This window comes from Oncorhynchus kisutch, linkage group LG12 (assembly GCF_002021735.2).
Source record: "Oncorhynchus kisutch isolate 150728-3 linkage group LG12, Okis_V2, whole genome shotgun sequence".
Lineage (NCBI taxonomy): Eukaryota > Metazoa > Chordata > Actinopteri > Salmoniformes > Salmonidae > Oncorhynchus > Oncorhynchus kisutch.
Genome location: NC_034185.2, coordinates 57624619 through 57637069, shown reverse-complemented (window position 1 = coordinate 57637069; position 12451 = coordinate 57624619). Strand labels below are relative to the sequence as shown.

Sequence of the window (12451 nt, the reverse complement as noted above, 5' to 3'; positions counted from 1 at the left end):
ATAGTAGTAGTAGTAGTAGTAGTAGCAGTAGTAATAATAGTAGTAGTAATAGTAGCAGCAGCAGTAGTAGTAGTAGTAGTAGCAGTAGTAATAGTAGCAGTAGTAGTAGTAGCAGCAGTAGTAATAATAGTAGTAGTAATAGTAGCAGCAGCAGTAGTACTGGTAGTAGTAGCAGTAGTAATAGTAGTAGTAGTAGTAGTAGTAATAGTGTAACGGATGTGAAACGGCTAGCTTAGTTAGCGGTGGTGCGCGCTAAATAGCGTTTCAATCGGTGACGTCACTTGCTCTGAGACCTTGGAAGTAGTAGTTCCCCTTGCTCTGCTAGGGCAGCGGCTTTTGTGGAGCGATGGGTAACGATGCTTCGTGGGTGACTGTTGTTGTGCAGTGGGTCCCTGTTTCGCGCCCAGGTATGGGCGAGGGGACGGTCTAAAGTTATACTGTTACAATAGCAGTAGTAGTAGTAGTAGTAGTATTAGTATTATTAGTAGCAGTAGTAGTAGTAGCAGCAGTAGTGGTAATAGTAGCAGTAGTAGTAGTAAAAGTAGCAGCAGCAGTAGTAGTAGTAATAGTAGTAATAGCAGAAGCAGTGGTAATAGTATTAGTATTAATAGTAGCTGTAGTTGTAGTAATAGTAGTAGCAGCCGTAATCGTAGTAGTAGTAGTAGTAGTAGTGGTAGCAGCAGTGATAATAGCAGCAGCAGTAGTAATAATTGTAGTAGTAACAGTAGCAGCAGCAGTAGTAACAGTAGTAATAGTAGTAGCAGTAGTAGCAGCAGTAATAATAGTAGTAGTAATAGTAGTAGTAGTAGTAGTAGTAGTAGTAGTAGTAGTAGTAGTAGTAGTAGCAGCAGCAGCAGTAGTAGCAGCAGCAGTAGTAGTAGTAGCAGCAGTAGTAATAGTAGTAGCATTAGAAGTATTAGTAGTAGCAGTGGTAATAGTAGTGGTAGTAGTAGGAATAGTAGCAGTACCTGACTCAGTGGGTGTACAAATATGATACTTGTGTGTGTGTATTTTTGTCGTGGTGGATAGATACAGTATATAACGTGTACAATTAAATGGATGTACAATAAAGCAGAGATTTATGTGGGTACCTGAAAAGTGGGTACCGTAGGCTATACTATCCTCAACCAAAATTCTACTTGTTTCCCATCTCTGCTGATATCTTCAAAAGGAATATGAACTATTGAGTCCCTGGTCTCTAATTTCCCCTCCAGAAGGAGAGAGTGGGCTTGTTTCTCCTGGTGAATTGGTGTCAGGGGACCTCAGTGAATGGGGCACATTTGTCCTGATTTTCACCATGCATTTCCTCTTTTATTGGCCTGGATGTCGCTAGCTGATTCCTGCACTTAAAGCTGTTTGTTGCTGAGTGTTTTATATAACATTCTTTTGATAATATTAAAAACCAAGTGTAGTCAATAAAGTTCTGTTTCCTTTCAAGTGCGGCCAAATCCTACCTCAACAATTCTGCTTTGTTGGTTTAATTACATTTATGTTTTATGTGTATTTTCTTATTAAACTAAATCATTTGGATAATGAATGTTATTGGATAATGAAGATAATTCTATGTAACTGCCCCATTGATATGGCAGAGTTCTATGATCTAATGTCCTTTCTAGCATACTTCCCAGAATGCATGCCCAATACATGACTTCATTCTACTTAGTTTGCTAGTGTTGATATTGAAACAGAGGTCTCTCTGAGTGACACTTGAGAGTGGTTATGTGACGGTAACAGGGCCGTGTGTACAGGAAGTTATCTGGAGAATGGCTGCTGACTGTAATGGGACAGTGTTCATTGTGACCCCACTGCTGTCAATTCCCAGAAGTCATAACGCAGTGACATCATTGGCCCTCTCTCCTCGCACGGCCAATAGAGAGAATCACTCCGTTTCCTTTGGAGGGTCGCTAGTTGCTTTCCAGGCAAGATTAGTGGAAACACTGATATCTCTTCCTTCAACTGTCCACTTGAAGGGAATCTGTTGAACTCTGTTTGTCTATGTTAGAAGTGTTATGGATGTCATTAGCATTGGTTTAATCTCCATCTTCCTCCTAGGTGTCCTGTTCAGAAGTTCTGTCCTGAAGCTTTGAAGACTGAGGACTACCCAGCCATCTCAGTGGCACCTAAAAAAATACAACAGCAGCTTCTAACCTCCAACTTTTTCCCTCACCAAGTGGACTATCTCTCCATTGTAAAACCCAACCCCGCACACTCACGTGTAGCGTCCCGACAACGCCACGGTCGCAAGAGGCGACAGACACGAACGTCACCATGAACGTCACCTCCCTGTTCTCCTTCACCAGCCCGGCCGTCAAGCGCCTCCTCGGCTGGAAACAAGGAGACGAAGAGGAAAAATGGGCGGAGAAAGCCGTAGACGCGCTGGTGAAGAAACTGAAGAAGAAGAAGGGAGCAATGGAGGAGTTGGAGAGGGCTCTGAGCTGCCCGGGTCAGCCCAGTAACTGTGTCACCATCCCTCGCTCCCTGGATGGAAGACTCCAGGTGTCCCACAGGAAGGGCTTACCCCATGTTATCTACTGTAGGGTGTGGAGGTGGCCTGACCTGCAGTCTCATCATGAGCTCAAGGCTCTGGAGTGCTGTGAGTACCCGTTTGGCTCCAAGCAGAAGGATGTCTGCATCAATCCGTACCACTACAAGAGAGTGGATAGTCCAGGTGAGTGGGGAGGGGGGGGGGGGGGGGGGTATATTATAGCATGAGAGTAGAGGTCGACCGATTATGATTTTTCAACGCCGATGCCGATACCAATTATTGGAGGACCAAAAAAAGCCAATACCGATTAATCGGCCAATTTTTATTTATTTATTTGTAATAATGACAATTACAACAATACTGAATGAACACTTATTTTAACTTAATATAATAGATAAATAAAAATCCATTTAGCCTCAAATAAATAATGAAACATTTTCAATTTGGTTTAAATAATGCAAAACAAAGTGTTGGAGAAGTAAAAGTGCAATATGTGCCATGTAAAAAATCTAATGTTTGAGTTCCATGCTCAGAACATGAGAACATATGAAAGTTGGTGGTTCCTTTTAACATGAGACTTCAATATTCCAAGGTAAGAGGTTTTAGGTTGTAGTTAATATAGTGTTTATAGGACTATTTCTCTATACCATTTGTATTTCATATACCTTTGACTATTGGATGTTCTTTTAGGCACTATAGTATTGCCAGTGTAACAGTATAGCTTCCGTCCCTCTCCTCGCCCCTACCTGGGCTCGAACCAGGAACACATCGACAACAGCCACCCTCGAAGCAGCATTACCCATGCAGAGCAAGGGGAACAACTACTCCATGTCGCAGAGCGAGTGACGTTTGAAACGCTATTAGCGCGCACCCCGCTAACTAGTTAGCCATTTCACATCGGTTACACCAGCCATTAGGCTGATAGGCTTGAAGTCATTAACAGCGCTGTGCTTGCAAAGAGCTGCTGGCAAAACGCACGAAAGTGATGTTTGAATGAATGCTTACGAACCTGCTGCTGCCTACCATCGCTCAGTCAGACTGCTCTATCAAATCATAGACTTAATTATAACATAACACACAGAAATATGAGCCTTTGGTCATTAATATGGTAGAATCCGGAAACTATAATTTCTAAAACAAAACGTTTATTATTTCAGTGAAATACGGAACCGTTTGGTATTTTATCTTAACGGGTGGCATCCCTAAGTCTAAATATTCTTGTTACATGGCACAACCTTCAATGTTATGTCATAACTACGTAAAATTCTGGCAAATTAGTTCGCACTGAGCCCGGCTGCCCAAACTGTTGCATATACACTGACTCTGCGTGCAATGAACGCAAGAGAAGTGACACAATTTCACCTGGTTAATATTGCCTGCTAACCTGGATTTCTTTTAGCTAAATATGAAGGTTTAAAAATATATACTTCTGTGTATTGATTTTAAGAAAGGCATTGGTGTTTATGGTTAGGTACAGTCGTCCAACGATTGTGCTTTTTTCGCGAATGCGCTTTTGTTAAATCATCCCACAGCGTTGCATTGATTATATGCAATGCAGGACACGCTTGATAAACTAGTAATATCATCAACCATAACTAATGATTATGATTGATTGATTGTTTTTTACAAGATAAGTTTAATGCTAGCTAGCAACTTACCTTAGCTTACTGCATTCGCGTAACAGGCAGTCTCCTCATGGAGTGCAACGAGAGGCAGGTGGTTATAGCGTTGGACTTGTTAACTGTAAGTTTGCAAGATTGGATCCCCCGAGCTGACAAGGTGAAAATCTGTCATTCTGCCCCTGAACAAGGCAGTTAACCCACCGTTCCAGTTAACCTAGGCCGTCATTGAAAATAAGAATGTGTTCTTAACTGACTTGCCTAGTTAAATAAAGGTATACAAAATAAAAATAAATAATTCAATAAATAAACAAAAAAACTCTGCAAAATCGGTGCCCAAAAATAGCGATTTCTGATTGTCATGAAAACTTGAAATCGGCCCTGTAACGGCGTTCTTCGTTTGTCGAAAGAGAGTCGGACCGAAATGCAGCGTGGTGGTTACTCATGTCTTTAATGAAACGAATGACGATACATGAAATAACTTATAAATACAAAAAACAACAAACGAAACGTGAAACCTATTACAGCCTATCTGGTGAACACTACACAGAGACAGGAGCAATCACCCACCAAATACAAAGTGAAACTCAGGCTACCTAAATACGGTTCCCAATCAGAGACAACGAGAAACACCTGACTCTGATCGAGAACCGCCTCAGGCAGCCAAGCCTACACTCGACACACCCCTAATCAACCACAATCCCAATGCCTACAAAAAAAACCAATACGACAACACAATAACCCATGTCACACCCTGGCCTGAACAAATAATTAAAGAAAACACAAAATACTAAGACCAAGGCGTGACAGAACCCCCCCCCCCAAGGTGTGGACTCCCGGACGCACCTCAAAACCATAGGGAGTGTCCGGGTGGGCGTCTGTCCATGGTGGCGGCTCCGGCTCGGGACGTGGACCCCACTCCATAAATGTCATAGTTCCTCCCCTTCGCGTCCTGGGATAATCCACCCTCGCCGCCGACCATGGCCTAATAGTCCTCACCCAGAACCCCACAGAACTGAGGAGCAGCTCGTGACTGAGGAGCAGCTCGTGACTGAGGGGCAGCTCGGGACTGAGGGGCAGCTCGGGACTGAGGGGCAGCTCGGGACTGAGGGGCAGCTCGGGACTGAGGCAGCTCGGGACTGAGGGGCAGCCCGGAACTGAGGGGCAGCCCGGAACTGAGGGGCAGCCCGGAACTGAGGGGCAGCCCGGAACTGAGGGGCAGCTCGGGACTGAGGGGCAGCTCGGGACTGAGGGGCAGCCCGGAACTGAGGGGAAGCCCAGTACTGAGAGGAAGCCCAGTACTGAGAGGAAGCCCAGTACTGAGAGGAAGCTCAGGTAGGTAGTAGGCTCCGGTAGATCCTGGCTGGCTGGCGGATCTGGAAGATTCTGGTTGACTAGCAGATCAGGAAGATTCTGGTTGACTAGCAGATCAGGAAGATTCTGGTTGACTAGCAGATCTGGAAGATTCTGGTTGACTAGCAGATCTGGAAGATTCTGGTTGACTAGCAGATCTGGAAGATTCTGGTTCACTAGCAGATCTGGAAGATTCTGGTTCACTAGCAGATCTGGAAGATTCTGGTTGACTGGCAGCTCTGACTGCTCCATGCAGGCTGACAGCACCCTGCAGACTGGCAGCTCCTTGCAGACTGACAGCTCCCTGCAGACTGACAGCTCTTTGCAGACTGACAGCTCTGGCTGCTTCATGCATACTGACAGCTCCCTGCAGACTGGCAGCTCCTTGCAGACTGACAGCTCCTTGCAGACTGGCAGCTCTTTGCAGACTGGCAGCTCTGGCTGCTTCATGCAGACTGACAGCTCTGACTGCTCCATGCAGGCTGACAGCACCCTGCAGACTGGCAGCTCTTTGCAGACTGACAGCTCCCTGCAGACTGGCAGCTCCGGCTGCTTCATGCAGGCAGGAGGCTCCGGCAGCGCTGGAGAGGCGGGAGACTCCGACAGCGCAGGAAGGCTCTGGCTGTGCTGAACAGGCGGGAGACTCCGACAGCGCAGGAGGGAAGGAAGGCTCTGGCTGTGCTGAACAGGCGAGGCGCACAGAAGGCCTGGTGCGTGGTGCTGGAACTGGTGCTACAGGATCGAGGACACGCACAGGAAGCCTGGTGCGGGGAGCTGCTACCGGAGGACTGGTGTGTGGAGGTGGCTCTGGATAGACCGGACCGTGCAGGCGCACTGGAGCTCTTGAGCACCGAGCCTGCCCAAGCTTACCTGGCTCGATGCCCACTCTAGCACGGCCAATACGAAGGGCTGGTATGAACCGCACCGGGCTATGCAACCGCACTGGAAACACCGTGTGCTCCATAGCATAAAACGGTGTCTGCCCGGTCTCTCTAGCCCACCGGAAAGCACAGGGAGTTTGCGCAGGTCTCCTACCTGGCATAGCCATACTCCCTGTAAGCCCCCCCCCCCAATAATTTTTTGGGGTTGCTTCTCGGGCTTCCTTGCCAACCGTGTTCCCTCGTATCGTCGGCTCCTATCTCCTGCTGCCTCTGCTTCCTCCTTGGGGCGGCGATATTCACCAGGCTGAGCCCAGGGTCCTCTTCCGTCTAATATCATCTCCCAAGACCAGAAGTCCTTATATCGCTGCTCCTCACGATTAACAGGGAGAGTTGGCTCAGGTCTGACACCTGACTCATCCACTCTCCCTCTGAGCCCCCCCCCCAATACATTTTTTGGGGTGACTTTCGGGTTTCGCTCTGCGCCGCCGTGTTTTCTCCAACTCCATTCGCCTATAGCCTTCTTCGCACTGCTCTAGCGAATCCCATGCGGGCTCCTGCACTCTCTCTGGGTCGGCCGCCCACCTGTCGATTTCTTCCCACGTCGTATACTCCATGCCATTGCTGTCCATAACGTCCTCCCTTCGCTGCTCCTGCTGTCGCTGCCTGTTACCATGCTGCTCGGTCCGTGTGTGGTGGGTAATTCTGTAACGGCGTTCTTCGTTTGTCGAAAGAGAGTCGGACCGAAATGCAGCGTGGTGGTTACTCATGTCTTTAATGAAACGAATGACGATACATGAAATAACTTATAAATACAAAAAACAACAAACGAAACGTGAAACCTAATACAGCCTATCTGGTGAACACTACACAGAGACAGGAACAATCACCCACGAAATACAAAGTGAAACTCAGGCTACCTAAATACGGTTCCCAATCAGAGACAACGAGAAACACCTGACTCTGATCGAGAACCGCCTCAGGCAGCCAAGCCTACACTCGACACACCCCTAATCAACCACAATCCCAATGCCTACAAAAAAACCCAATACGACAACACAATAACCCATGTCACACCCTGGCCTGAACAAATAATTAAAGAAAACACAAAATACTAAGACCAAGGCGTGACAGGCCCTAATTAATCGGCCAGTCCGATTAATCGGTCGACCACTACATTAGAGGTTTTATGTTGTGCTGAAAAGTTAACGTAAAATTATCATCAAGGATTATGTGCTTTTTCATTAAGTTTTGTGTAAATATATCAAAAGTTTCTCCACTAGATCTTTCCAGCCTAATTCCCCATTTACTTCATGTTTGATTTATGACCCCTTTCAAAATGTGTTTTGATAGTTCCTATATTTCCTATGATCCTTCACATCACTCTTGAACATGAAACATTAATGGTGAACCATACACATAACCCCATAACATACCCACCCCAGCAGCCTGTTCCTCCCCTATCATCAGCTGTATGTTATCTCGTCTCTGCTTTCCCCTTCCCATGGTTTCTGCAGATGTTCTCCCCCCCCCCCCCCCCCCCCTTTCATATCCTCCCCGTGTCAGCCAGGTGTTCTAATCTGTCTGAACTGAGACTCCGGAGAAACAAAACACCACCACACACTAGAGATATGCCTCAGAAATATCAGCTGTGTGTGCTTGTGTGCGTGTACTGTATTTATGCATGTGTGTGCGTGTGCCTATACGCATGCACGTGTGTGTGTATGTGTTGTTGTATGTGAAACCGAAAGATATTTGTTTCCCTAATGGACAGGGGGCATCAAATGTCCTCGTTTGTCTGTCTGCTAAGCAGAAGATGAGGCCCAGCTGACTAGACAGAAACAGCTGTCCACAGGGTGCTACAGGAAGGGGGGCGAGTGTGTGTGTGTGTGTGTGTAGCAGGAAATTCCAGCCGGGGGAGAATGAGGGCTTTGTTTTTGGCATGCTCTGTGCGACCGGTCGGGCCCGGGGAACACACACACACACACACACCACACACACGTGGTGTTTCTCTGAGGAAGAAGGGGACAGGAAGCAACACACAATGGGAGGGAGGAGCGGATGCCCGCCTCACACACTTGTTTTAACAACTGGGCTGTAGCACCTGTCCGTCCACACCTCCCCCATCACACACACACACACACACACACACACACACACACACACACACACACACACACACACACACACACACACACAGAGAGAGACACACACAGAGAGAGACACACACAGAGAGAGACACAGACACAGAGCTAGTCCCAAAGCAGTAACACCAGGATAACATGAAATGCCCTGACACTAGTTTTATATAGAACAATAGCCAGGGTTCAGACTCGACCTTGGGATTTGGTTATGCAATAGTATTCAATAGGAGATAAATAATACGTAGAATTTAAAACACAACTTTTGACCAGTAATCTTTCTCATTGTAGCATTTTATTGGGATAGGGGATACCTAGTCAGTTGCAGAACTGAATGCATTCAACCGAAATGTGTCCTTTGCATTTAACCCAATCAGAGAGGTGTGGGGGTCTACCTTAATTGACACCTGGGGAGCAGTTGTTGCTGGGGTTTAACTAACTGCCTTACTCAAGGAAAGAACGGCAGATTTTTCACATTGCCAGCTTGGAGCTTTGAACCAGCGACTTTTCAGATTACTAGCCCAACGCTCTTAACTGCTGGGCTACCTGCCTCCATTGACAAAACTCTTAGTTTCAGTATTATTTAATGATATAATAATTACCTATTTGTGGATATTGGTGGAACAGATCTCTAGTGGTTTATATCTGATCTCATACCTCTGAATGGACCTCACATCACCATCCAGCCACAATCATATTTTTCTCCATGTGATAGATTCTTCATAAATGGACTCACTCACCATAGAGATGTTTTCTCTGAACAGGATGTCTGGTACAGAGGCCAAATACTGCTGGCTAAACCAACACGCTGCAAGCTGCAATTCCAAAAATCCAGGGGCATCTGCAAATGTGCACAGCGAATAGAGAGAGAGGGAGGAGAGAAAGAGAGAGAGACAGAGAGAGGCATTTTATGATGCTGTAATTAAAGAACTCTGTCCATCCTGGCTCTGTGTGTGTGTGCGCGCGCTAACTGGACTCATGGGGCTTAGGGACACAAAGAGAGGGCTAACCCCCTACCCTCGCTACCCACAATACCCTTGCTAGCAGGGTCAGCCTTTGCATCATAGCAGGTATTCAACTAAAAAGGTTCTGTACATCTCAATGAAACTAAATGGGGAATAATAATAGGTCTGCTGAGAGTTGTAAAGGCTAGAATATTTAATGATTGGAATATGGATTATAGAGCAGAGTGTATTTGGATGTGCCTTTCATTTGAAATGTGAACTGGCCTCACCTATTATGAATGTGTTATATAGTGTCTATCTATGCAATGGTGCAAGAGACCCTGTAGCCATTTTGTGCAGAATCGGGCCATAACTTACCATTCAAAGCAGTATAGAGATACAGAAACTGCTCCTGTAACTAACCTTGGGTTGTGTTCATTAGAGTACACAACAGAAAACATTTAACAGCAGAAAACAAAATGTATTTCTTATTGGGCAAGTCCAGGTTGTCCCTCCATGTTTCTGTCTGTTTTCTTCGGTTTCATGCCAACTGAACATGACCCTGATGTCCTCTCTCCTTCCCCTCTGTCTCAGTGCTGCCCCCAGTGTTGGTCCCACGGAATAGCGAGTTCAATGCCAAACACAGCATGCTACCACGCTTCCGCAACCCTCTGCACCAGAACGAGCCACACATGCCCCAGAACGCCACCTTCCCAGAGTCCTTCTCCCAGGCGAACACCCAGATGAACTTCCCCCAGACACAGACACACTCTCCTGGGGGGAACAGCTACCCTGGCTCCCCTGGTAGTGGCAGCAGTGCAACCTTCCCCCACTCCCCCACCAGCTCTGACCCAGGCAGCCCGTTTCAGATGCCAGGTGACCCGCCAGGTCAGATGCCAGGTACAATTCACTAATAACTTTTATAACGGTTAGTGTGGTAACAATTTATTGAATTATGCCATCCCCCTCTTGGGTATCTTGGGTACAAAACATTATGAACACCTTCCTAATATTGTGTTGCAGACCCTTTTCATCAGAACAGCCTCAACTGGCTGGGGCATGGTCTCTACACGGTGTCTAAAGCATTCCACAGGGATGCTGGCCCATGTTGTCGCCAATGCTTCCCACAGTTGTGTCAAGTTGGCTGGATGTCCTTTGGGTGGTGGGTCATTCTTGATACACGCAGGGAACTGTTGAGCTTGAAAAACCAAGCAGCGTTGCAGTTCTTGACACACTTAAACCAGTTCGACCTGGCACCTACTACAATACCCCGTTCAAAGGCACTTCAATATGTTGTCTTGTCCATTCACCCTCTGAATGGCACACATACACAATCCATGTATCAATTGTCTCAAGGCTTAAACATCCCTTATTTAACATGTCTCCTCCCCTTCATCTACACTGATTGAAGTGGATTTAACAAGTGACATCAATAAGGGATCATGGCTTTCACCTGGATTCACCTGGTCAGTCTATGTCATGGAAAGAGCAGGTGTTCATAATGTTTTGGACACTCAGTGTATATGTGTGTGCTTGGCAAATGGCTGATCCAATATAAACAATGGAATAGGCGAAGTAGCAATACACTTACTGTAGGTGATGACGGTAAGTAAAGGAGGTATGACAGGAATATTCAGGTAGCTGTACTTTATAGGTCAGCGTTTCCCAAACTTGATGAGTGCACGTTTTGGTTTTTGCCTTAACACTACACAGCTGATTCAAATGATCAAAGCCTGTTGGCTAGTGTTAGTAGTAGTGTTAGGGCAGAACCCTAAACGTGCACCCCTTGGGGTCCCGAGGACTTTGGGAAACCCTGGTGTAGGGTAGCATGTTGGACTAAACCAAAGGCTCTAAAACAGATAAAGCTGGTAAGTCAATGTTCTGTATAGAGTGACAGTTGGAAGACTTCTTTCTCTCCGGTTTAAACCCCCTCCGACCCCTCTCCCTGCCCTCCTCCAGAGACCCCCCCTCCAGCCTACTTGCCCCCAGAGGAGCGGATGACTCAGGACTGCCCTCAGCCCATGGACACCAACCTGATGGTCCCCGCGTTGCCCCTGGAGATCAGCAACAGGCCAGGTAATCAGCTGTGACATCACCCTCTTAGAGCTGTCAGCGCCCCACCAGCTCGTACTACAGGTGCAAGGGGTTTTCTGGGTACAAGTACACAACCATGACACACTCTGCTTTTTATTTGTGAATCAAACTCGGTTTTAATAGGCGATGTAGTTGAAAGTAACACTTGAAAAGTAGTCGTGGTTGTTGGGGTTTGTGTTCATTAAAGTCCTCATGCATGCTGTAGGTGCTTTATCCCTCTGTTAAAATACAGGGTGATTCATGTGATGACCTTCAAAATTGCACATCATGAGTTGGAAAAGATTAGCTAGAAAACTATTTCCTTCATATATTAATATAATAATAATAATAATATTAATAATAATAATAATTAATACTATTAATATATTAATTAAAAGGGAATTTGATATGATCATTAATGCAGGGTAAATGGAAAATAACATGAATGCGTATCCATGTTCAGAAAAGCAGAGCATCTCACACCATTTTGAGGCATTAGGTTTTAGATTTTAGTATGATGAACACAAAAGCGTCAATCTATACATGCAACCCAGAGGAAAGATCAGAGAGTCTGCCAATTAAATCTGGTCTCAGAGCCGATTTTACGAGGCCTTTAAAAGCTTCTGGCTGACATCATCTCTGCCGGTGGTAATTAACTGAAAGCTCGTTAAGAACTTGTTAAGAATTGGCCTCACTAATTACATCCAACTTTTATATCTGAAACACTTGTTTCAAATTTTAAAAAATCTTGTTGAGAACCCTTGTTTGCTACCACCTACCTCAACTGTGGTTCAGTCAATCGTTAGTTGCTGTGGAGATCTGGCAGTCCTACACATCACACATCTGAACAGCCAGTCCATACGCAAAAGTCATGTATGCCGCCAGACATGCAGGCTGTTTACATGGCAAAAGATAATAAGGGGTTTGATTTTTGAAGTTGAAGCGATTTTGTAGTGTC

General features: G+C 46.0%; 1 protein-coding gene across 1 annotated transcript in view; it reads left to right on the top strand.

Moving 5' to 3' along the window:
- Window positions 1-12451, top strand: part of LOC116376559 (mothers against decapentaplegic homolog 1) — a 34390-nt gene that overhangs the window by 17048 nt on the left and 4891 nt on the right. The window contains exons 2-4 of the mRNA XM_031837894.1: window positions 2053-2668; window positions 10015-10320; window positions 11380-11496. Of these exons, the coding sequence (XP_031693754.1) occupies window positions 2269-2668; window positions 10015-10320; window positions 11380-11496 (823 nt within the window). The 5' untranslated portion in view covers window positions 2053-2268. The remainder of the gene's footprint in view (window positions 1-2052; window positions 2669-10014; window positions 10321-11379; window positions 11497-12451) is intronic.